The 26,821-nt window shown below is 42.5% G+C and overlaps 1 protein-coding gene across 5 annotated transcripts in view; it reads right to left on the reverse strand.

The window, feature by feature from the left end:
- The window catches only part of ANO4 (anoctamin 4), a 137,146-nt gene that overhangs the window by 99,688 nt on the left and 10,637 nt on the right, over nt 1-26,821 (reverse strand). For 2 of the 5 annotated variants that reach the window (XM_083698579.1, XM_083698577.1), the window contains exon 1: nt 9,406-9,765. Coding sequence is in view for 1 of the 5 variants with exons in the window: in XM_083698576.1 (XP_083554702.1) it covers nt 25,425-25,667 (243 nt within the window). In the remaining 4 variants the exon portion in view is untranslated. Of the gene's footprint in view, nt 1-9,405; nt 9,766-25,424; nt 25,668-26,821 lie in introns of those variants that run through there. The other 3 variants (XM_083698580.1, XM_083698578.1, XM_083698576.1) reach the window with 2 other exon arrangements.

Raw genomic sequence — 26,821 nt, forward strand, 5'->3', positions numbered from 1 at the left:
GTGGTGGTAAACTAGACGGGGGGGGGGGGAGCATAATATAAAAGAGGAAAGATGGTTTAAAATTACTAGGAAAATATAGTTGGAGGAATTGTTATACTATTTCACCCATGCGTACATTTTTAAAAAGAAAACTAAAACTATGAACCCCTCATGTTGCTATTAAGGCATTAATAATTTCAAGATGGAACTTGTGAGTATCTGATCTTAGGTAATAGTTTTAGGCCCTTTGGGACCAGCACTAGTACAAAGGAACAACCAATACCACCGAGAAGACTTTGGCTGTGTAATGCTCCTGTTTATTCTGCAATTATGTTCCCATCACTGTTTTAAAAATTTAGAAATGTCATAGGAAGACACCCACCCACCCTTCACACCCAGAGGTGCAAACAGACAGCACACAACTTGGAAACACATCAAACCACAAATGTGATTTGAAAAACAGCAGGGTGTGTGTGCAACTTTGCTGGGTTTTAACCATTAATGTGTACACAGCCTTTGAGTCAATCCTAACTCTAGTTCTGATGAAGCCTTTCCCTGCTAGGGGTGTATTTGATAGATGTACAACAGGGTAGGAAAGAATGTGGAGCAGAGGGGGTAGCTCGCTGTGCTCGCAACTGATTCAGAGGAGTTTTTTACAAATGGTTTTGGGATTCTTGATGCGAGGTGGAAAAAGAGATTAATGTCTCTGCCACTAGCAAACAAACCAAGCCACTACCTGTCTTTGCACTGCAGCAACGTTAAGGCAAGTCCTTTGGAATAGGCCCTTGGCCACAGATGCAAAAGTTAAGAAGCAGCCAAATTTAATTCTGCCTCTTTGTTCCATTAGTAAATGTACTGAGCCAAGTAAGAATACTGTAAATATCTGCCTTCGCAAGGACTCCATTGTTGTGTGAAGACCATATTCCTGGCAAAACTTTCTGAGAATGTGAAAATGCAAAAATGAATCTGCACTGTCAGCACAAAATGGTCCATTTGTTTTAGATATTCATCAAATGAGGGTGAAAGAGGAGAGCAAAAAATATGGTTTGAAGCTCAACATAAAAAAAAACACACGAAGATCATGGCCACTGGTCCCATCACCTCCTGGCAAATAGAAGGGGTGGGGGAAATGGAGGCAGTGAGAGATTTTACTTTCTTGGGCTCCATGATCACTGCAGATGGTGACAGCAGCCATGAAATGAAAAGACGCCTGCTTCTTGGGAGAAAAGCAATGACAAACCTAGACAGCATCTTAAAAAGTAGAGACATCACCTTGCCAACAAAGATTCGCATAGTAAAAGCCAATACTTTGGCCATCTCATGAGAAGAGAAGAAGAAGACTCCCTGGAAAAGACCCTGATGTGGGGAAAGATGGAGGGCATAAGGAGAAGGGGACGACAGAGGACAAGATGGTTGGACAGTGTTCCCGAAGCTACCAGCATGAGTTTGACCAAACTGCGGGAGGCAGTGGAAGACAGGAGTGCCTGGCGTGCTCTGGTCCATGGGGTCACGAAGAGTCGGACACGACTAAATGACTAAATAACAACAACAACAATTCATCAAATAACTATGGCTGACTTCTGTGATGTCAGAAGTCTTATGGGAGTCAAAGGAGCTGACGATTAGAGAGCTGGGTGGGAAAGGCCAAAGGGTGTGCAAAATCCTGCATTTCCTTGGTATAGAGACAAAGCGGGAGGGCAAGTGACCATTGCTGGAGAAGGCAAAGGACTCAGGGTAGCAGCTGACAAAAAGAGGGAAACTGGGGGCGGATGCAATGCATACATGGAAACTGGTAATGAAGTATAGACTGGGGCAGCCACCAGTCCCAGTGAGAATGAGTGTATTTGTTGTATGTCCCTCAAGGTGCACAGGTAAACAGAAAACCCCAATAAACTGGTAAGTGATCAAGAATTGCAGTCTACAATCATCCCCCATTCTTTGCCTGATGACACACAAGTGTGATGACAAGCTAAGTGACATTTAATAGGCCTGATCAGAGCTGGCCCTCATACATAACAGAGATTAAAGGTGTGAGATAGAAGACTAGACACATCACAAAACTGAGTCACAGCTGTTAAACAGTTAGAGTATTCGGTTGGGAACCAGTCAGAGTATCCTGCTGGGAACCTAAAAATCTTATGTTCGCCCCTTATTACAGAACTTATTACAGAAACATTTTTTGAGTACGTTTGGTACAGCCGTATCATGGAATACATGGTACAGCAAGTCAGTTCATAGGCATCATTTTATGGGTACATCTATATAATTCCTACCTAGGCAACAGTTTGTGCTCACATCACTTTAAATCCACCTATCTGATGAGAATAAAAATGTGCAATTAAGTTGTCTGGATTTGTCTGTATTGGTTTTATTCTTGAAGATGGAACATTTGTAATATATTTATTGCACTAATATCTCATCTTTTTCTCCAAGGAGCTCAAGATGAAGTACATGGTCTTCCCCCCCCCCCCCAATTTAATCTCTATAACAACCTTGTGAAGTAGGTAGGCTGAGAGGAAGTACTAGGTTCATGGTTGAGTGGAGATTTGAATCCTAGTCTTCCAGGTCCTAGTCCAACACTCTAACCACAACACCACACGCTTAGAAAGCCTGTGCATGTCTACTCAGAAGCAAAGCCCACTGAGTTCAATGGGATTTACTCACATATATGTGTTTATGGACAGGATTGTAGTATTAACAATGACATTTATATAATAAAAACAAAAAAAATTCCTTCCAGTAGCACCTTAAAGACCAACTAAGTCAGTTCTTGGTATGAGCTTTCGTGTGCATGCACACTTCTTCAGATACACGTGTGCATGCACACGAAAGCTCATACCAAGAACTGACTTAGTTGGTCTTTAAGGTGCTACTGGAAGGAATTTTTTTTGTTTTGACTATGGCAGACCAACACGGCTACCTATCTGTAACTGGATTTATATAATATTTACTCAAAATTAAGTTCTACCATGATCAACTGGGCTTAATCCATTGTAAATGCATTTACAATTGGAGCCTTCATCTAGAACACTTTATTACTTCTTCCATTACATCTGTAGGTTGAAGTGAGAAATGTTTTAGTTACATCTTCTTTGAAGCACTAAGGGAACTATAAAAAAAATTAGTGCCAAGATTACAGAAAATATGAACCACTGATATTTAAATTAACATTGTTGTTGTTGTTGTTGTTGTTACAATTAATTTATTAATCATCTTCTAATCCACTGTCTCATGGCAATTTACACATAAATAAAAAGTTAAAAAGACAAAATTTTGACAATTGTACCCAAAACATATTTTCTTCTATGTATAGAAAACAGACAAATTCCATAGTAGTAGCCATGCCTGCAGCAACAAAAACAAATAGCATTTTGCAATACCTTAAAGACTAACTCTTTTACTATGGTATACACTTTATGGACCAGAGTACCTGTCAAATAGAATTTACCCCATGAAAGGATATGACCTGGTAAATTTGTTACAAGACCCTTTGTGCTTTAAATGTGAAAATGGTCCATTTTCCCCCACACAAAGCTTTTTCAGTTTAGTCATTCGAACCATACTACCTACAGATTTAAGATGTTGCTGAATGATAATTATGACTAATCAGACTTATTTTGAGGATGTACTTTTTAATATTTAATAAGTTTAACGAGTGAAATTGCACCTAGTTCTTTCTCTGAAGGTTATGCTAGCAGAACCTAGAGAGGCTCACTTCCAAGTAAACCTGCATCTAATTGCATTGCACATCTCTAAACATCAATACAGTTCAAAATCTCAAAACTAGGCACCCTTTCTATGAACTTGATTTGACTTATATCCATACATAAGTGTTTCAGATCCAGATATTGAGGGCTGAATTGCCAACCTAGGTAACAATGTCAAAAGGTTAGTCATGTACACAGGAAATGGATACAGGTAAAAATCTGAGCCAAAATAAAGTGGAAGCAGAATACTGGATGTAGTATGTGCAACTTGCAGTGGTAGGACAAAAATAAGCTATATAAAACTCTTTTAAATGAAACAGTCCTGTGGTCATTCAGCCACACTGAGCGTGTGTGTACATTGCCATGACCCAATCAGTCAAGTTCGTGTTGTTGGCTCACTGAATGAAGAACAGAATGGATTTTTTTTAATGTTCTTTCTGCAGTTGTTTTCTATGCAGGATTCAGACACACTGCAAATAAATTAACATGACACCATGCTGTGAGAAAAAGAAATACTCTACATGCAGCCAGAGCCAAAACCTACAGTGGTCCTTCTGAAGCTATCTGTCAATTAAAAGCACTGATACTCATGAATAGTTAAACGATGCTGTTAAAATAACACTCGCCGCTTTTTTGCTCTGGCTTTTAGATTTAATGCACACTGATCTTTCTGTGAGAACTTGCTGCAGGGCTGGTGTCAGTGGTCAGTTGGCATGGCTGGGTCCCCGAACTGGCAGAGTGCATTTACTGCTATTGCCTAGTAGATAATAGAGCCTGCAACACTGTGACTGAATGCTGACCTTTTGTTTAAACTTGTTCATACTTGGGCATGTACAGAAGGCTACGAAACTACAGCAAAGCTGTGCATTGGGCTCAACAGCTCCTAGTGGTGCAAAGGGACAGCAGCAGAAATATTGCTGATATCAGTTAAATTGGTCGTGTATATAGAGGTCCGTGCTACCATCTCCCCTGGGAAATCTAGGTTCTAATAGAAAATATGTAATACATACAGTATTCTGTTACGGGATGCTACCACCAGGAGAAAATCGGGGGGGGGGGGGGACTCTTGCTGACGTCTCTTTCCTCCTGCAGCCCCTTGTGCCTAATTAGGAAGCCTCTGGAACATCACATACCCATCAACAGTCCCAATTTGACCGGGACATACCGGAATTTCAGAAGCCATCCCAGCTTCTTATTGGATGTCTCATTTTCCATGCTGAGCATGTGAGGGTGCCCATGAAGGTGGAGGTGGGGGAGCTGCTGCTTGTGCAGGCCAGGCCAACCATGCTGGGCCCAGAAGCCATGCCTCCTCTGCCCACTGGAGGAGGAAAAGAAACCGAGGAGGACGAAGACGGGGAAGAGGAGGAGGAGCTGGAGTGCTGGTGTGGCGCTCACGGAGGGAACTGCTGCAAGTAATGGAGACAGGGGCTGGAAAACCTGAGCTGGCTTGCACAGGAGCACAGCACTTAAAGATAAGCATCTCAATTTTAATCAGCAGAATGCTGAAGGGTGTGACATCATGAAAGGCCACCCAAAGGACTAGAGCAGGGAAATCTGTGACAATTGTCTCCCCCTGGTCTACCAGTGGGATCCTCTACTGCAGTGGTGTCCAAACTGTTTTCAAAGAGGGCCAGATTTGATGAAGTGAAGGGCTGTAAGGGCCGACCAAAGCTGTTGACCTTTTTTTAGGATTGAAGATATTGAGCTTTTTTTAGGGGTGAAGTTGTTGAGCTTTGAGCTTTTTTTAGGATTGAGGTTGTGGAGGGATTTTGAGGGATTTTACCCCAGGAAATGAATTGCCACAGGGGCTGGATTAAACCGACCAGCGGTCTGGATTAGGCCCCCAAAACTGACTTTGGACATGCCTGCTCTACTGGATCTCAGCCCTATCCATGAACATGTTGAGCTCTTTTGCCCATGGAACCATAGCTAGGACCCAAGCCACTTATCTTATGTCATCTGCTCTAGGAAACAACTAAGACAACCAAAGAGGCTTGTGGCACCTTGAGAACTGGCTTTTGTGGATTGAAACCCTCTTCCTCGGAATGCATTTAGTATAAGCGGGACATAAATGCATGAAATAAAGCAAACAAACAAAGTGGAAAGTTGTAAGGTGGGAGTTGTGTGGCGATGAGGTGCAAAAATTACAGAGTCATAATTAGAGCTGAAATATATCTTCAGAAGGCACATCTTTAACCTTTCCAAGTTAGTGATAATTACAAAGTTTATTGTATTAACACCTGTCATGAAGCAGGTGATAGAAACCACAGAGAACTGAAAGGAAGTTAAGTGGAATTCCCTACCAGTGAAATTCCGATTAGGGGCAATAGGCAGCATTTGCCTCCTAAACTGTGTGCCAGAAAACAACTTATTTACTTTATTCCCTAGAAGATCAATGGAAACCACCAATAATCACACTTGCTCATAACTGCATTGCCCTGATGCTTCATGTGACTTACCTATCCTGGGCTGCCTTTCTTGGTAATGCTAGAATGTGACAGAGGGACCCCAGGAACTTGCTGTTGTAATGCAAGCAAGCTACCGGTATTCCTTGTTTATGTGTGTATTGATCCTTTTTTAATTGAACCCTAGTCAATTGTAGCCTGGTCGTAAGGATAGAACTTGTCAAATAAACTATTGTCCATCAACCAATGATTAAATTGATACACATTTTTTGTCCTATGTATCTAGCATATAATAGCCTTCAGAACATCCCATGCTCAAAATAACTTTCTAAGAAAGGTTCTAGGGGGAAATAGCCTGCACAAATGTAATTTCCATATATTCAGAGCTGCTAGCTAATTTCATGCAGCATGTGCTACATATGAACAGTGGTGTGAACTGGGTCTGAAAAAGCATCCTAGTTACCTGCTATAATTTTGAGGTGTCATTTTGATGGAATGCATTGAGATTCCTCTGGGCTTCAGTAACCCAATGTAAAGTTTAGTGATACAATGCAATTGCATCAATGCTATATTATTAGTTCAGTGAGCCTGAAACAAATCTTGAGAGTTTTAGAAGCATCACATATTTACGTCGCTGTGCAGCACCCAAACACTTCAGCAGTAATTACTAAAGAGGGATTTTTGCAACACACAACATGTTTACAGTGCAAAAAAGAATTATCCACTGTGCAAGTACTTTAATAAAGAAATACGTCATAAATTGCAAACCTACACTATAACCAGAAAACACTGAGTTGAAGAGTCAAGGAACCTACTAGTTAAGTCTTATCAAGCTTCAAAGGTTCTCAGATCCGCAGTGTAGGGAGAAAACTTAGATGCCTAAAGTTTAGACCAGCTTTTCCCAACCTGGTGCCCTCCTGATGTTTTGAAGTGCAACTCACATCAGCTCCAGCCAGCATGTTTGTGCTGGCTGGAACTGCAGTCCCAAAACATTTGGAGGACACCAGACTGGGGGAAGCTGGTCTGGGCTTAAACCCCAACAGTTCCTCCTGCATTGTTTGAACTGGTTCACTCGCTCAGTCATTTGGAACAATTTGCTCTGCAGTAATCTTTCTGCAGTGCATCTGCTCCCTTTGTATTTAGGCGTGTGTGCATTCTCATGTCGGAAGGATGGAATTGAATGGCTTTTTGTTCCTTTTTGCTCTCTATTGCTGTTAACACAGGGCAGTCTCATGCAGTTCCGCTGGGAACACAAAGTAAGTCAAGTAGTGTGTCCTGAGTTATAAGAAACCTGGTTTGTCCTGGTCTGAGGAAGATCCCACCTTTGTTTTGAAGAAGCATCTCACCTCACTGCACTATTTTCCTACTCAGATGTTGACATCACCACTGTAGCTCAGATCCTCTAGCACCGCTCCAACAGAACACTATTTCCACTATGCCAAAGTTATAGTTGGTCACAAGTGCCCATGTCTGTGCACCAGATTTGCTGTCACACTAAATGTGAAGAACTTTGCAGTGTTACTGCTTCTTTTTTCTTAAAAACAAACAAACCCAAAACCCATTAATGGTAATCTTGGTATTTTTTCACTATTGCAGGCATGCCCATAATTATCAGAAAAATAATATAGCTCCTTCCTGTACTACTTCCTGTACTACTCACATCACAGGTCAAATCACTAATTGAGATTTTCTTATTAGCAGTCCAATCTGCACTCTAGTTAAGCCAGAAAGTCCAGTTTGTCCCATCAGTTTCAAGGGATTAAATTGCTTAAATCAATATTACAGGTCCAAGGAACCGTGTTATAAAAATCACATATTTATTAAAAATATGTAGCTTAAAATGACACTCCATCTCTGTTGTGATCTTGGGGAGGAAACAAAGGACAACAACAGCACACTCCTATGCATGTCTACGCATATGTAGTCTACTCATATTGAACAATTTAGTTCAATAGGCTTACTCAAAGGAAAATATTTATAGGATTGCAGCCTGATGAGGGTAAAAGAAATGCTCTGGCTCTTATCCAAGGTGAAGTCAGGGAGCATTAAGAAAGAACAGAAGGTTATACACCAACTAATGTGTTTATGGACACTTGGTCTTCACAAGACGTGACCAGTGCTGTCAAAGCTAGTCACCCTGATCACCTAGGCAGTGCATTGCACAACATGACCCTGAGCTGCCCCCCAGCAGCCATTTATGCTGGTGGCAAACCTGATCTATGCTAAGGAATCTGTCTCTTCTTGTACTAAACCACATGGGTTCCTCTCCTTGTACAGGTCACCTCATTTCAAATTTCTATGTAGGTTTGGAGCTTGAGGTTATGATTACAGTGAAATAATGATCCAAGGGAATCATTTAAGCTGGGCATATGTATTCATAAAATTCATACTGAAAAACATATTGTGCAGGATGAGCTCACAGTAACTAATCTGCAGTACAAGCATTCGTCCCTTTAGAAAGGTAAGTTGGAAAGGCACTAAGAAGACTGCTTATTCCATTATATACTAAATATGTGCTATGTTATCAACAGACAGCAGGCATATTCAAATCAATTTTTTGTTAACACAGGACAAAGTACGGCCCAAACAATTAGAATTTCTGTTTGGAAATATGTGCACTTTTCCTTCTCCTTGAAGCGCTGTAAAACACTTAAGTTTTGAGGCTTCTCAGGACAAGAGAGTAGAGGTGCCTAAGTCCTGCTCACTAAAGTTATCTCTTTCCCCCCACCTCCCTCCTCTAGAAGCAGTGCAGGTTGGCTTTCCTCAGCACAAAGGAGAGCTCATTTTAATGCCCAATTAATCTTCTCAGATATTTGCACTTAGAAAGCTGGTGCCTCAAGAGGCCCTTCTGAAGAGAGATGATAAAATGCTGGTAGGAAAGACATGAGCTCCCACCCCTTCTGAAAGCCCAGGGGTGACTTTTCCTCCCTCCCTCCCTCTCCTGGAACGCATGAAGCTTATTTTTGTGGTGCGGCAGACCTATGTCTTTCCCCAAGTCCCCCTTTCCCACTTCTTCAGGATTCCTTCACACTGCTGTAAGCTGTCAGCCAGCAGCATGCTTGCTCCTTCTTTCAAGGACAAAAGGGGATTTCAAGCAAGGGGTGTTGAGGCGGAGGAGCCCAACCAAAGAGCAACTTGCATTTACTTCATAAAACACATGCCAGTGCAGGAGGAGGGTAGAGAAAATGAGACAGTAAATGAAGGTCAAGAGGCTTAGCTGTGATCCACTGGGGGGGGGGGAGAGAGAGAGCAGGGATGGAAGAGAGCTAGCGAGCACTGCAGCAAACAGAGTCTGTGCACATGCCGGTACTCACCATAAAAATAGAAAGAACTGAAGAGAACCACTTTAGTAGGGGGCCCTTCTGAAACACCTTTCTCAAGAGAAAGAGATCCACCGGTCCAGCGAAAGGCAAGGCAGAGGATGCTCAATTTACACACAGCAGCAGCAGGAGCAACAACAACAGGCAAGTCTTTTCACAGTCTGTCAAACCTGTAAGCAGTTTGCGTGCTGGCACAAAACCTGGGGCAGGGAAGAAGTCTGACTCTGCTGTAGCACTGCAGCTAAAACAGACCGTTGTTTTTCCCCTCTGTGTCTCCCTCCCTCACACACAGAGAGAGACTCAAGCTACGCGATGTGGATTTCCCCCACCCCCTTGCTGTCTTCATATGCTCACAATTACTTGCTATTTGGAGATATGATGTGGAGGGGGGTGGGGGAGGAGTTAAGGAGTGGTTGGGGGGGGGGAGAGAACGGAGCCACAGAGCAGCTGAGCCAGCATCAGTATTCTTAATCAGCCCTTGCCAGCAGCCAATCAGGTGGCACTTGAGCGGTGCCAGCATGACAGTTCGCCAGAGCCCTGACAGCACAGGGCTGAGGCAAGCAACACATTTCCACCACCGCTCGCCCGGCCAAGAACACTCCTAGGGCAATCTGTGTCTTTTGATCCTGCAGACAAATGAGCTGTCCACGGGAACTGTGGATGCTGGACAAGGAGCAGAGAGCTGTAAAAACCAGTGCCCCAAAGATGTTTCGTTGCTCACTGCCACTACTACATCTCCACCACCTCCGCAGTTGCACCAAAGCATGATGCTCACACATGCCAAAGAGTCAGGGTGCTATCCTGCGCAACAGAGGTGCAAGTCCCGCTGAACTCAACCCTTTCTTGGTTCTGAGTAGGAACGCAAAGGGTTGCACGGCTTCCCACCATCAGCTGAAAGTTAATTTTCTTCCATGGTGTACACACAACCCCCATCATTTAAAGCATTAGTGTCTTTACGCCACAGAGAGGGCAACATCTGACGGGATGAAAAGTTCGGGGGAATGGCCCTTGTTAATTAACCACAAGGAAAATAAAGACAGTTCTTACGCCATGAAGGAGGCTAGATTTCTGCAATGGACATACAAAGCTCTGCCGTCAATCACACCCAAATCTGGCCTCAGAATAAACTGTGTGCCTCAACATTAACGCAAATAAATGTATTCACACATTCTCTCGTTTTAATCCACTTAGGAAAAAATTGTTTTATTTTTGGTTTTCTGCTATGAAGTGTGTGAATTAGAATGAGAACATGGGGGCAGTAAAAAAATATTATAATAACAACTTAAAAAGGAAACAATGTGCTGTCCTTTCATGGCATGCAAAACCAGCTGCCTGAAACAGCTATCCCACTCTGCTAACGGTAGGGCTGGCCCTCCAAGAAAAACATAAAGATTCTCTTTCCAGACCATGGGTGGGATGGGACACTACATAGGCATGTGTGTTTTTTTAAATCCCATGGTATTTCTCGCCTTATACTTCGAATCTGCTACTGTGATTAGAATCTTGCTTCTCTAGATGATAGTCTCAAACTCCACAACGTCTTTACAACATCTTCACATCGTTGTCATAGCTGCTATGTTATATACATATCTAAATCAAAGCCTTTAAAACAAATGCCGGCATAAATAGCCAAGGCTAAAACTAAAATAGATTCCATTTGTCACATGAAGCTTATTTGCTGCAGGTGCAATTCCTAAAATGGTGGTTCATCAACCTCAAAGACTTACATGATGAATAATGAATTTGCAATCAGTGCTCCACAATTTACCAAATATATATTTCAGTAAGAAAACCCAAAATCATTGTCAGATGATCAGAATATATATTGACACTCTTTATGAACAAATGTGAGGATGGGGGGCGGGGTGAGAAAAGGTTTATGTGAATCACACACAGAAAAAGCTAATTCAGTTTGCATTCTGCAAAGAAATACACATATTTCAAGCTGCTGTTAGAAATCTAGTCAACTGCCCTGTGCTGGAGAGCTGGTCTTCAAGGAACATTGTTAGGGTGCGGCCCTGGATCTTTTGCAATGAGCACCTGGTCTTCTACCACTTTCCTTTATTATTTTTTAAATATTAAAGGGTGGCTTTGCATACTTCAAAGTACAGCACCAATGAGACCTCAGCCACCCACCAACTTAATTTGCTCAGAGGCTTGCATTTGCATCTCTACGTATAAATTGCAAATTTTATGCTAATTCGTATCATGGGCCTATGCCCTGAGACTTTTAAACACCCAGCAAAATCCCTGCTGGCCTCTATTAAAAGGTAAAGCTACTTGTGAGAATAGCTGTGTGAGGTTATACTTTTATGAGGTTTCAGCTTCCTAGCTAATATAACAACTTAATTTACCTTAGTTGAAGTACTAACTTGTATGCTGCTATGCCAGAAACTCTGCTGTGTCTGCTGCTTCGGTGCTTTTGAGTTTTGATACAGATTTAAGTTACTATTTTAACTATTGTTTTAATACAATGGTGGCATTTGTGTGATTTCTGGAGGCAACCTGAGTTTCTGTTGGAAGAAAGGCAGGATAGAAAAGCAATCATTGTTTTAATCATCTCCTCTTAAGACATCTATTAAACATTATTCCTGACACATCAAAGCCCTGTGGATACAGTTTTCTCCGTAATTCACTATAACATTTAAAAACCACTACAGGTATGTTTACATATAGAGTTTGCATATACAGTAGCATGGCATCCATCCAGGCCATAGATCGATGGCATGTATTAAGGTTAGGAAGACCATACAGATTGCAAAGACTTTAAACATGGTGCTAAGCCATGTGAAAGCTTCACACCCAACATCTTATTAATAGCTGCTGTCCGTGTCAGCTAAATAGACAGAATATTAGGGTATTTTGTGCCCTCTCACAGACTTAAATTGGCTGTCTCTTTTATTGGTATTCTTTGCTACTAGAATTCGTTTCCAGATTTGTCCGGAATGTGCATCTATTCCCAAAGAATGCGAGTCTGATTGGATCAGATCCAGACTTAGTTATGCTTAGAATCAATTCACTGGACTCAGTGAGATATAAGTCAGACTTAAATTCCATTGATTTTAGTGGGACTATTGCAAGCATGACATCCAGATTTCCTTTGGTGACATGTTTCTAGGGACAGGTCTGCACTTTAGAGCTCTATGTAAATTTGATAGACTTCAATGTGCCAGAGTACTGTTAAGTTGTATGCACAACGCCTAAGCTATAGGTATGCATGCTCATTCAGAGGGAAGAACAAAATATAATACATTGTCAATATTTTTGTTGTTTGGAGGGAAACAGCGTCACATATCTATATTTAGCAAAGTCAGAAAATTACTCAGTGAGCAGATTACAAAAGACATGCAGCTTGTTTGTAGAGCCAATTAAGCCAGCTGGCCTTGAAGGTTCAGCTTCTTATCTTGCAGTTCTTCTGTTCTCCAACTTCCCTTGCTATTGCAAGTCAAGCCCTACTATCAGAGGCAAAAAACCCAAGCAATGAAAGCAAAACCAACCCAGCCTGGAACATATAACATAACAACAATGTGATGAAGAAGGTCCATAGGATTATTAAAATATATTGCTGATATCTAAATAAACACTGACAGATAAAATTTATCAGGAGGAGGAGGAGAAAGAATATGGTTTTTAGTTTATTGGATGACAGGACAGCTGCAGACATAATTTAGCTATATTTCATCTGTTCATTATTCTGATAAAATAGTGGAACTCATGAAACAAGTAATCAGAAACACCACCATCCCATCATTTTCAGGGGAGAAAGGTCTAATTACAAATACAGTTGACTATCTGCTTCAGATACAAGATTATTCAATTACCAGGGATTGAGGACACAGCATGGCGACCAGGTGGCTATCTTAATAATCCAACCTGGGTTTTCCTTTCCAAAAATGGCATGTGAATCCCAGGGTAAATCAGCGAGAAGTCAACTTGAATTAAGGTAAATAATAATAATATTAATAATAATGGCAGCTTTTCCAGAAAAAAAGACCACAAATCTTCTTATAAACAGCCTGATGAGATATTCAGATACAGAACAGTTCCTAGATGGACTCATGTTTCTAAATTTCTAGATTAAGGTTGTTTTATAATTTCATAGATATTCTGACTGTTGATTGCTTCAGGATGTTTCATGGGAAATATTTCATAAATGAAATAAATAAATAAGTCACCACTACAGTTTTAGGGATGCCTTGAGGCATTTGATCTTTGCCAATACGCTAAGAACCAACCAACCTGATCCACCCCTCCCAGACTGATGTGTGGTTCAGGGCATAATTCGTAGCATGTATTTTTAAAGGAAATCCCTACAGGGAATTTGATTGCACAGAAAATTTCCATGCCATATCCCAGAACCATTGCATCCATGTAGCATACCGTACTGGACTTCTCAACGAAGCATAGAAAACAGCCCTCCACCTAGATCTCAGAATTATGGAACTGAAGGGACCACAAGGGTCCTTTAGTGCAGGAATCTTTTGCCCAATGTGGGGGCTTGAATCCACAACCCTGAGATAATGTGTCTCCTAAAGTCCTGTGGGCAGACCAGCTTTGTATGCACCTAATTTTGTATGGGATTCCATTCATTCTTCGAAATTGTCTATTGATCTGTTACTCTTGACAGCACCTTCTAATCCACAGGCCATTTAAGGCTCTTTGGTTCACTCTGCTTGAAATCTTGCCTGTAGCAAGCTGCTTGGAATGATGCTGATCACCCTAGTATTTTTTTCACTGAAAGAGATCCTGGCATGCTGCTTTTTAGTAGTCTAATAGTGTTAATAGTCATAACCATTCTAGGCCTGCCATACCAGAAAAGAGAAGGTATGTGTCATACACTTGCTCCGTAATATTACTGTTGCTGCAATAACTAATGCTATAACACTAGCCATAAAGATGGCTGCCAACCGCTTACTGCATAATACTTGTCACAAAATGCCATAAACAACCTTTGTGAAACAGTCTGAAAAATTCAAAAGGTAGGTTGTATGTGTACAAATATGTTTGTATTTTTCTTGTCCTTTGGATCGGCCCTGATCATGGAACTGAGGTCTGAAAGCCATAAACCAGCCAGACATGCTAGTCGACCCATAGTATTCTGACCACTTTGGTGAATCTACAGCATTCAGATAAAACTGGGTTCAAAGTGAGTTCAGCCTTATGAAGTATCCATTTTAACTAACAATGGCTAGCGGTCAGAGATGGTGGACATTGTAATCCAGTGACATTTCATTCACAGTTTCCCTATCCTTGCTTTAGTGTCAAACTACATGACTGATACCTCCTGATGTGTTTTTAAAGCTTTAAGATGAGAGAGAGAGAACTTGTTCAGGGAAGCAGTATAGCTGGAGGAGATATTTAACCATTTCCTGTGTTGTTTTCAGAATCAAAATTGTACCCTCCTACTAGTGGCGCTGTGGGTTAAACCGCAGAGCCTAGGACTTGCTGATCAGAAGGTCGGCAGTTTGAATCCCCACGACGGGGTGAGCTCCCGTTGCTCAGTCCCTGCTCCTGCCAACCTAGCAGTTCAAAGCATGTCAAAGTGCAAGTAGATAAATAGGTACTGCTCCAGCGGGAAGGTAAACGGCATTTCCATGCGCTGCTCTGGTTCGCCAGAAGCGGCTTAGTCATGCTGGCCACATGACCCAGAAGCTGTATGCCAGCTCCTCGGCCAATAAAACGAGATGAGCACCGCAACCCCAGAGTCGGCCACGACTGGACCTAATGGTCAGGGGTCCCTTTACCTTTACCTTACTAAAACTGCTAGTAGCATTTCCAGAGTGAAGCTAATAGTGGCTTTGGAGACAGGGCTTCAGTTTGGGACCCTCATTAAGCACCCACCTTCCAAGCCCTGCTGCCCCACCCCATTGCTCTGTTGGCTCTTTTTAAGCTCTTTTTTAAAAAAGCGTACATCAGGCGATGCAATCAAAAACCTGCCATGCCGCATGTAGGTTTATTTCTTAATTAACAGTCATTAATTATGCCTACTTTCACCAAGAAGCACTTCCATGTTGCAAAATGTACTGAAGAATACACTGCAAAGCCACACTTCCACTTTGAACTGGGAGAACACCAATTTAGATTTTGACAATAAAATCGCGCGTGCTTGAAAATGACCATCAGAGATACAAACTGAAATAAGGTACAGACTGTACCAGTTTAAGGTGTTCTGTTTAATGATCATTTGCATAAAAACAAACAGGTGGAGGCAGGCATACCCCAGTGAAAGGGAGTACAAAATAGTTAAGAGCAGAGATAAGTATCTAAGACATAATCCTGTGACATGTCTCCCCAATCTCCAAGCAGCAAGAGATTCCAGGGGTCCCAAGCACTTTTCCAGGGTTTGGTTTCCTTGGAATGAAGGTCAGTGGGGACTGTGGTGTCTTTAGGATATAGGCTTGTATTTACACATATTTACAACCTGAGCATAGGATGGAGGGACTTCCAGCATTAACCTCCCTCCTTCAAAAAAATAGCTTGCTTGTCACAGCTTTGGATCCAGCACTGAGCAAGACATGTTTCTGGCCCCTGCTTCCAGCCTGCCTCTTCCAGCTCTCTCACACAAACACCTAGCCACACTTTGGCCTGTTGTTCTCCATCACTTAGCAGTTGCAACCTAGTTGAGGAGAGCACTTACGTGGCCACCCACAGTCACTGTCTTACAAAGATTAGTTCAGCAACCTCCCCTACTAGACCCTCACTGGATATAGGATACTAGAAGGGACCTGGGGCATCATTCAGACTGACCTCCCCAAACACATAAAAATGCAATCTTTTTGATCCTAAGAAGGGCCCATGGAAGGGGGCTGGTTGAAGGGGACTTCAGCACCCCAAATACTCTCCTGAGTGTCAGGAGACCCTCCTAAACAGGATGGGCTGTGGTATAGGAGGCTGAGTGGGGAGAGGTAACTGCCCAAAGTCGGGCACTATTAATGAGCCTCTTAGGATCTGTTGTTGTTTAGTCGTTTAGTCATGTCCGACTCTTCGTGACCCCATGGACCAGAGCATGCCAGACACTTCTGTCTTCCACTGCCTCCTGCAGTTTGGTAAAACTCATGTTGGTAGCTTTGAGAACACTGTCCAACCATCTCGTTCTCTGTCCCCTTCTCCTTGTGTCCTTCATCTTTCCCAACATCAGGGTCTTTTCCAGGGAATCTTCTCTTCTCATGAAGTGGCCAAACTATTGGAGCCTCAGCTTCAGGATCTGTCCTTCCAATGAGCACTCAGGGCTGATTTCCTTCAGAATGGATAGGTTTCATCTTCTTGCAGTCCATGGGACTCTCAAGAGTCTCCTCTAGCACCATAATTCAAAAGCATCAATTCTTCGTCGATCAGCCTTCTTTATGGTCCAGATCTGACCTCCATATAGCACTACTGGGAAAACCATAGCTTTGACTATACGGACCTTTGTCGGCAAGGTGACGTCTCTGCTTTTTAAGATGCTGTCCAGGTTTGTCATCCCTTTTCTCTCAAGAAGCAGGTGTCTTTTTAATTTCGTGACTGCTGTCACCATCTGCAGTGATCATGGAGCCCAAGAAAGTAAAATATCTCACTGCCTAGATCTTAGGATCTAGACCCTACTATTAAAAGGAGAATTCACTGGAGGGCGGGGAATCAAACAACCCATTAATCTTGCCTCTTCCCTTTTTCTGATTCACATTATTGAATCTTAGAATCAAGTGGAAGCAGAATGTTTTATAAGTAGAGGGAGCATATGCCAAAATACTCACTGAGCCAAGGCTGAACAACTGCAAATGAAAGCTGTTTCTGTTTCAATACAACAACTAATGCAAATATAAAAGTCCTGACAGAGCTTGGAGCGTCAGCGTTTCCAGTAAAATGTTTCATAAAATAGATCCTGTTTCCTTTGAAAACATTATGGGCTGCATAAAATATTAATTAAAAGGGAATGTCAGCCTTTTCACTATGCAGACAATTCTGTCAGCTCCAGAGTGACGAATGAGAGCCTTTACAATGGAGATGCTCTGTAAGGCGATACAGTTTTCTGCATCAACAATAATTGACTCCTTATAGGGTTCCAGAGCATGCTCTGAGGAGACATATGCAGCCATTTTGCTGGTGGCAGGGTCTGAGTCTGATCAATGCCAAGATGGCAGACTGTCTTATAACTCCATGTATGCCACCTGACCAAATGGAAGAAAAGCAAGATATGAATGAAGCAACTCAGAGCATAAGAACCTATCACCAGCCTGCTGAACCAGGCTAATGGCCCATCCTGTTCTCACTGTGATCAACCAGATGCTTATGGGAAGCCTGCAAACTGGACATGAGCACAGCAGAGCCCACAAACCATAGAGAGCACATCTTTTCCTCTCTCATGTAAGTAAAATCAAATGGCATCCAGGGGAAAAAAGAGGGACACTCTAATTGTGCCCATTAGATCGCTTCCTGATGACCTGTTTATTGCTCAGTTATTCTGATTTGTTTTCAGGGATGTTAGATGATGTCAGCTATTTAATTGAGCATTCATTCCGATTTATTTCTGGCTCCGCCTGCACTATACACTTGAAGCTGTATCATACCACTTCAAACAGCCATGGCTTCTCCCAAAATTATGGGAAGTGTAGTTTGTTAACCACCCAAAAGACTGAATTGGTTGAGAGTTGTTTGGAGACTCCTGTTCCTCTCACAGAGCTACAGTGGTTTAACCATCATTCCCTATTCCCAAGGAACTCTGGAAATTATAGCTCTGTGAGGGAAAATGGGTCTTCAAACAACTCTCAACCAATCCAGTCTTTTGGGGAAGCACGTTGATCAACCTGAATTTGTCAGTATGTGATTGAATCCCATCCTGAAATAGTAGTAGTTTGGAGGTACCCATAGCCTGAATATCTGAGCATAGACTTGGGAACCATCCATATTTTGTCTTTTATTTGGGATTTCCTGGATGCCACCGCTCAGATGTAATATTCAGCACAAATAATCTTAGAATCTTAGAATATATATCAATTTATTCTTCAAGTCGACATACACTGATTAAGGCAGGTTTCTGCTAGCTACAGCAGGCAAGGTTATCTGGGTCTAGATACAAATCTGTAGAGTTCTATTTAATAATAAAGATGATGATGATGATGCACTGCATTTCCTGTCTAGCAAAAGGACTCCTTGTCACTGTACTATTTATAGACGTTACTAAGAGATCTACATATAGCATTATTTACATAATTCCAAGGTAGGAGAAAGAATTAAAGGACTATCCTCTACAACATACATGACTATAAAATACTGCAATCAGCAATTTCCAGTCATATACATCGCCAGTAACAAATGTTATGCTGGATCCAACTTAAGTTAGTCATGACTAACTTGACCCATTGATTTCAAGGGATCCAACCAACCGTCATGGAAGCATCTGAACAAATATACAACTTACAGATACGTTCATATGTGCCTTATGTTCTGAACTATCCTCTGTTACATTCCATTTATATTCAACATATAATACATCTGCTAATAAGAATCTATTGGCTTCAGTAATAATTATTCATTAGGGCACTGGTGAAAGGACAACTGATTTTGTGTGTTACGAAAACAAGATTTTCAGAGTTTAAACATGTTCCAGAGAGAGACTGGATACATAGGTTTCTTGAATGGCAAAAATATTTTTAAAGCAGGATAAAATGACTAAAATAAATACTTTTTTTTTCCCTTCAAAATTACCCTTGGAACCTAGTACATAGGTAGTCCAAAAATACCCCAACGAATAAAAAAATCTGAAAATGGGATTACTCAAAATGAATGACTCAGAGTACACTGTAACATAGCTAAGGTGCTTTCAGAACAGAAACCTGAAAGATGGCACACATGTAGCTCAAGACATGGTGATTACTAGAAAACTCTGAAAATGGAACATTTTTACACCTGGGGCAAGTTGACCTCATAACAGAGTCAGTGTACCAAGACAGAACATGTCAAGGTGAACATTAGGTGTTTTGTTTGCATTTTCAAACTCTGCCTTGGCAGAGTTGAAGCAAGGAGCTTCTATCTATGCTTGCAGAACACAAGGTGCATTTACTAGTATGTATAGTAAGACAAATGAACTTGTACTATAATTAATATTTCCTCCAGCATTCAAAACCTTTTTTTAGACTACTGATCCAGCCTAGGGAACTTGAATGTACAAACTCTCTGAACAAGAGCTCCTGTATTCTGTTCAACACCCTACACACTGTAGCACCTGAAAAGGTTCGATTACTGTACAAAGTCTATGTGGGGCTGCCCCTGAAACAGGTTCAGAAGCTTTGAACTGGTATGGAATGTCACGGTGAGAGTTCTAACTGAACCCACTGCATGGAGAAAATGCAATTTGCTCCCACCTCCAGTTCCAAGTGCTGGTATTCTGTTTAAAGTTCAAAGCAATCTTTGGACCAGGTATTCAGGATACAAGTTTACCTGCACCTTTGATCCACATCGCCTCATCTTTGAAGGTTAATTGGGTAGATACTCAGGACTAGGTCTTTCCTGCCATTGCACCCAGGCTCTGAAACTAAAATTGTTCCCCTAGGCCCCTCACTTTGGGCCTCCTATCCCTGTGTAAACACTTTTCTTTTGTGCTGGGGGGCTTTGAGGGGTGGGCTATAGTTTGCTTAATGCGTTTGCTTTGCGGCTTTCATTCTTATTATTTTATGCTGTCTCACTTTGCAGTTGATTGTTTTATGCCAGTTCTCTATTTTTTGTTGGCCACTTTGGACGTTCACCTCAAACAGCAAAGGATTCCATAAGTGCTCTAAAAATAAATAAATCACTGTCGTCTGAAACATTTGGCCATCACCACCTTCGTCTCCCTGCCCCAGTCCACTTAAGAAAAAGCTTCTTTCCTTCACTTCCTTGCCTGCGCATATGCAATCTTAAGTTAAACTAGCTTCATTCACCTAACTATTCTGCTGCTGAATTGAGCTTGGACGTTCCAGGGTGAAACTCCACAAAGCTGAGTGCCTTTCTTAAACATGATGTGTTGAATCCATGTTCCCCCTCCCCAGGCATCCTCATAACCCAGCAAAACCACTGCTGTAATTGATAGGAGAGGGAGATTTCTAACCTTGCAGTCCCTTTTCAATAGCAGATACATGAGAATGGGAGGAATTATGCAATACATCACTGCGTTTTTTACCTGACCATCAGTAACAGTCTATGCACAGGTTTTGTCCCTCGCACTGGAAGGCAGCAGCAGATTGGCTTCCTATTGAGCACATTTTTGTTTATCTCCATTAAGGATAAGAGTGAAAACTGAAAATACTAGCTGTCTAGATACCTGCTTTGGCAAAAGAAGTATACGCTTCTCGTTACTTCCACACCAGATTGGTTGGATTGGTACACCAGTGTTTTTCCAGAGATAACATAGCCATTTACTAACAATCTAGTCTCTATCACTATCATGTTCGTGGTATTACATTATTTTTGATTTTGAAAGAATAGTTGTTTTACTCGTTATTTTCTAATTGGAGAAAGCCCTCGTGTTGGGCTCGTTTCATGATGCATGAGCTGCTGTTTCTTTTTGCTTAAAAAGCTGGAGGGAGGGAGAGGCAGAGCCATTTTGTCCTTTCAAAATAAGCTCTCCACTGGCTTCTAATAGGCTTTGACTTGCCTGAACAGAGAAGGAATTAAGTTCCTCCTGTGAAAAAGGCCTCCCCTTACTGAAGACCAATTAAATGGGATCTGAATTCTAAAATTAGATGAAAACATTTTAGACAAAAATGCTAGCATGCAGTCATCTAGGTAACTGTGCGATTTCATTGCTAGGACCTCCCATTATATCATGTTTCGCTGCAGTTTCTTGTGTTGAAAGCTCATTTATAGCTTGCCTTCGTATCCGATTACATCTCTCACTGAAATCTAAACAACTTTCCGGCATCCTCCACCTTGAATCCTGAAAGCACTTGGTCATTATTTAGTTCAGAAGATTAAGCGTAATGGTAATGATGATGATGATTGACTGAAGCTGGTTTGAAGGGGTCCTAAATTTGACCCCTGACATTTAGGGGAGACCCCTCCCTGGAGCACAGCTGCCAGTCAGTATAGACTTAGCAACATGGACAATGCTAGGCCATGACAGTATAGTTTCCTTTGTCCCTCGCTTTCCAAAGCACATTCCATATAATATAGAAACACTGTTTGCAAAATCCAGCTTTCTTCTGGAGTGCCAAGCCACACCATAATGAAGCTGGAACATCCAAACCCCTAGGGCTATAACAAGTTCCTAGGATCTGAAAAGATGGATCTAAGCAAAAAAAAAACAGGCGACTGTCAGTGAAACCCTGGGAATAGAACATTTCCAACAGTCTATGTGTTGAGACAGCCTCCTTCCTATGCCTAATGGAGCAAAAACACAAGTAATATTTTGTGATTAAACTGGTCAAGGGCACAATGTCCATTGTCTTGAGTATCTTCTGCTGGAAATACATTGGCAAGCAGGAAACTCCCCCGACCTAAATGATGTAGCTTACTTATTTATTTTCCTGTTACATTTCTAGCCCACCGTTTCTGCAAGGAGGTGAAGGAGCCCCCCCTCCCCATTCTATGCTCACAACAGCCCTGCAAGGAAGATTAGGCTAAGAGATGGTGTCTGGCCCAAGGTCACCCAGTGAGTTTTGCGGCTGAGTGGGGATTTGAACCCTGGTCTCCCAGGTCCTGGTCCTAATGCACAGATGCATGAAAATGCAAATCAATGTGCGAAGGATTATGGGAGGGGTAAGCAGGACAGCTAAATCTACATTGCTCAGAGATATTTGTGAAAGGTGTTGCTGGAGGAAATTGCCGCTAACCTTTGTGCACACAGCCATTTGACCATATGGATTTCCCCCCCGCTATAAGAACCAGCCTGGACAGGGGCCAGGCCAGAGAGCCAGGGAGGCAGACAAGCACAGAGAGAAGCCATCATAAGGAACGAAAAGAAAAACCTCAAGTACAACTGTGGGTACTTGTGATCTGCTCTGCCCAGTGCTGCAAAACTGAAGAGCAGGCACAGCCTGGTCCATCTTGATTCTCCGCTACTGAATGAAAGGACTGGCCACCTGCCAAAAGGGGCATAGGAACAGTGGCGGACCTTGGCATCTCAAATTTCAGTGGCACACTCTATGACACCAAAATCCACCACCCTCTTGCCTTCCATTGGACTTCATAATTGTGGCACCTGCTGTGGCATTCAAGAAGTTCTGCACCTGATGCAACCAAACCAGTCACGGCCCCCTAGATCTGCCTTTGATAGGTAAAGGTAAAGGTACCCCTGCCTGTACGGGCCAGTCTTGACAGACTCTGGGGTTGTGCGCCCATCTCACTTAAGAGGCCAGGGGCCAGCGCTGTCCGGAGACACTTCCGGGTCACGTGGCCAGCGTGACAAAGCTGCATCTGGCGAGCCAGAGCCGCACACGGAAACGCCGTTTACCTTCCCGCTGGTAAGCGGTCCCTATTTATCTACTTGCACCCGGAGGTGCTTTCGAACTGCTAGGTTGGCAGGCGCTGGGACCGAGCAGCGGGAGCGCACCCCGCCGCAGGGATTCGAACCGCCGACCTTTCGATCGGCAAGTCCTAGGCGCTGAGGCTTTAACCCACAGCGCCACCTGCGTCCTTTTGATAAGAAGTGGCCTAATACCAAAACAGACCATGGGTTCAGTTGCCACTATTCAGGATAGCCATGTTCTGCTTCCACAGTTTGGTGGCAGTAGGTCTCCAAATACCAGTGGGCTAGGAATAAGACATGGGGAAGGTGCTGTTGCACTTGGGTTCTGCTGGTGGGCTTCCCATAGGCATCTGGTTGGCCAGAAAGGGGAACAGAACGTTGGACTAAATGTTCAGCCTGATCCAGCAGGGCTCTTTTCATTTTCTTACACTGACTGGCAGCAGCCCTTCATGTTTCATGCAGGAGACCCTTTCCCAGCCCTTCCTGGAGACACCAGGGGTTTCATCCAGAACCTTCTGCATGCAAAGCATGCGCTCTGCCACCGAGCTACAGCCCTTCCACAGTGGTGCTGGGAGACTTGACAACATGCCTTCCAGGATCCCACCACGAGTACCACACTCATCCCTCCCCTCCAATGTCCAAGTGACTTTATGCCCCATGTGAGACCCACAGGCACTCTGGCGAATTAAATATGTATGGTGGTATGGCTTGTCAAGAACTTCATTCTGGCAGCAGTACACCTATTGTGAATAGTTTAACATAAATGCTATACAAGACAGACGACATGAGAACTACACTGGTAGCTCTGGTTACGAACTTAATTTGTTCTCGAGGTCCGTTTTTATCCTGAAACCGATATTAACCTGAGGTACCACTTTAGCTAATGGGGCCTCCTGCTGCCGCCGCGCCGCTGCCATATGATTTCTGTTCTCATCCTGAGGTAAAGTTGTTAACCCAAGGTACTACTTCTGGGTTAGCAGACTCTGTAACCTGAAGTGTTTGTAACCCGAGGTGTTTGTAACCCGAGGTACCACTGTACCACTGTGGCAGCTTCGTTTGGGGGGCCCTCTAAGGGTTGTGGGGCCTTAGGCCTATGGCCAACAGACTAAATCCCCACACCTGCCCAACCCAGAGTGCAGCACACAATTTACACAGGACAGATATAATTCACTTTCTATGTGGTTCTTATGTGGTTTGGCTGCTTACTGCTAAATGTGTAATGCTAATGTGCTGAAACAAACTGATTAATGAATGAACTTTTGGCCAAGCATTGTGTGGTTTTGCGTTTGTTCAATTGGAATTTAAATGGACCTGTGGCTACTGTAACTGGGCTGAGGACAGCAATGCAGTGTTAAAATATCCATACCGAAAGAGTTTTCCATGGGCTTTTCTCTGAACTATGCTAGTGCCAACTTTGGAAGGTGATCCATTACAGCGAACAGGACATGGACCCACCAACTTTAGGCTGTGCTCAGCCAGCCTTCACCTGCCTATTTTTCTTTCCAGCCCAGGAGATGGCACTAAGCCTCTTCCTTAGTCTCAGTGTTCCCCCTTGTACTACTTGAAAGGAGAAGGATGGGAACAAAACTAGAATTACGGTAGTTAACCACGCCTTTCATTGACTCTGGCGCCACCTACTGTTGTGCTCCCAATGGGAACCAGCCATCATTGACTGCTGCCTTTGAACAGCAGGAAGGTGTTTGAATTGGGGTGCGGGGAGGCTGACCCAGAGGGGTCAGCAGGTACCCAAGTGCCAAAACCGAGAGCAGTTTGAGAAACTGCTTAACATAAAAGCAGGTGTTGAAAAGAGCTCATTCACTGAGAAGTTGAAAGCTGCTACCTGGTAATACTCTTCATCCTTGTTGTTTATTAATTGCCTGTAAATACAACAGCAGCCTGAGGTTTGGAAGCCTGTGCCTGTCTGACAGCTAATGGGAATCCTAGCCTCAAACAGTGTAACTTTCATGCATGTACTTCATTCCTTATACACAGACTTCTGCAACCATATATATGTATATATATTTTACAAAATTCAAGAATATCTGCCTGAGAACTTTTATGAATGAGAATCTACCACTACACATTCAGAAATGACAAACCTATATTGACACATATAAGCTGTAAGGTAGGAATGCTGCTCTCACCATCTCCACATTTCAAAGCATAATCTCAAATGCCTGGGGGACGACAACCAAGTACCCCCTTGAAGACAGCCCTGTATCAGGAGGTTTTCAATGCTTGATGTTTTATTATGTTTTTAGATACAGTGGTACCTCGGGTTACATATGCTTCAGGTTACATATGCTTCAGGTTACAGACTCCGCTAACCCAGAAATAGTACTTCGGGTTAAGAGCTTTGCTTCAGGATGAGAACAGAAATCGTGTTCTGGCGGCGTGGCGGCAGCAGGAGGCCCCATTAGCTAAAGTGGTGCTTCAGGTTAAAAACAGTTTCAGGTTAAGAACGGACCTCCAGAACGAATTAAGTACTTAACCTGAGTACCACTGTATGCTGTAAGCCTCCCAGAATGACTGGGGAAGCCCAGCCAGATGGGCGAGGTATAAATAATAAAATTATTATTGAAGAAAAATCCTTTACCTGTGTGGTCTTGGCTAAGGGTATCTTGGCTGCTGTTGCTGCTGCTGCTGCTATAAGAAGGCACTGGGGTGATAGACAGTGAAGCTGGGCAGGACAAAGGAGCAGATAAATCAATTTGTGGCTCAAAATGTTGGCACAAGCCAGCATCTTCATGAAACCAGAGAGGGAGATGGTGACCAACTTGAGAGGAGGGATTCTTCCAGTGAGAAAATCCAACTGCAAATTGACCAGTAGCATCATATCCTGAAAGTAAACAATGAATACATTTCTAATAAACATAAAGATATAGGAAGAGTCTTACAGGATCAGACCAAAGCTTTCTCTTTCCAACAGTGGCTAGCCAAGTGCTCTGGGGAGGCCCATGAGCAGGGAATGGAAGCAGCAGGCATCTCCCATTGTCTTTCTGGGCCAGCAACACTTTTTCAGAAGCATTCTGTTCCCAGACATGGAAATCCCATATACCACTTAACCATGATTATATGACACGAACAACCAGCAACTTGATTTGAGCAGAAAGTCACACCAGTGGGAGGTTTCACTTTCACATACCTTCTAAACACATTAAGCACTTTTCATTTAAGGTCTGTCGTTCAGGCTCGTAGACTTTATTCAGGTTTCCATCTATTCAAATATATGCAAAGCTGAAATTGCTACAATGAATTGAACTAAACAAATCCTCTCCGGATGGTGAAACAGTAGAATAGGCCATGCCTGGCCAGTTTTAAAATTATGATAAATGTGGTATTAAAATTACATGTGTTCCAACTACTAGAAACCAGTCTTCCAACATCAAGCACTGAAACAGTATCTAACAAAGGAGATCAAACTTTCTCATGTTGAGGGGTAGGTAATAAATGAATCTATTATCTTCATGTCTTTTAGCTTGCAAAATGTAGCTCATAATATCATTGCTAACAAAGTAGAATACATTGACTATTAAGAACACAGATAAGGTGTTTAGAGCCGTTTTACATATATGCCTAGACACCATGCAGATTCATGGGAGGGGGCAGAGAACCAGACAGCCCATTCACAATAATTTATTCAATGTTTATACTAAGTTTACATAAATTTAGTGTTTATATAACGTTATATATAATATTAGATAACAGATGTTTTTATAAGCATGTATATTTCTACTTAAAACTTCTTTAGGATATTAATAAAATGTTTCTAGCAAGCACCCAAGCACTTCCACAGCCTGAAAGTCTTAGTTGTCACAAGATGGACCTCAGGAAGGTGCGGTACAATTCATGACTGCGCGTTATAGAAGGATAACCAAGGCACTTAAAACAAAACGTCCGTCTTTTCAGCTGAAGTAAAGAGAAATTTTATAAAGGGGGGAAAATACTATTGAATTCTGCAAATAAACAAACTAAGCATGTGTGTGTATGACC

This window comes from Podarcis gaigeae, assembly GCF_964106915.1.
Source record: "Podarcis gaigeae genome assembly, chromosome: 10".
Classification (NCBI taxonomy): Eukaryota; Metazoa; Chordata; class Lepidosauria; order Squamata; family Lacertidae; genus Podarcis; species Podarcis gaigeae.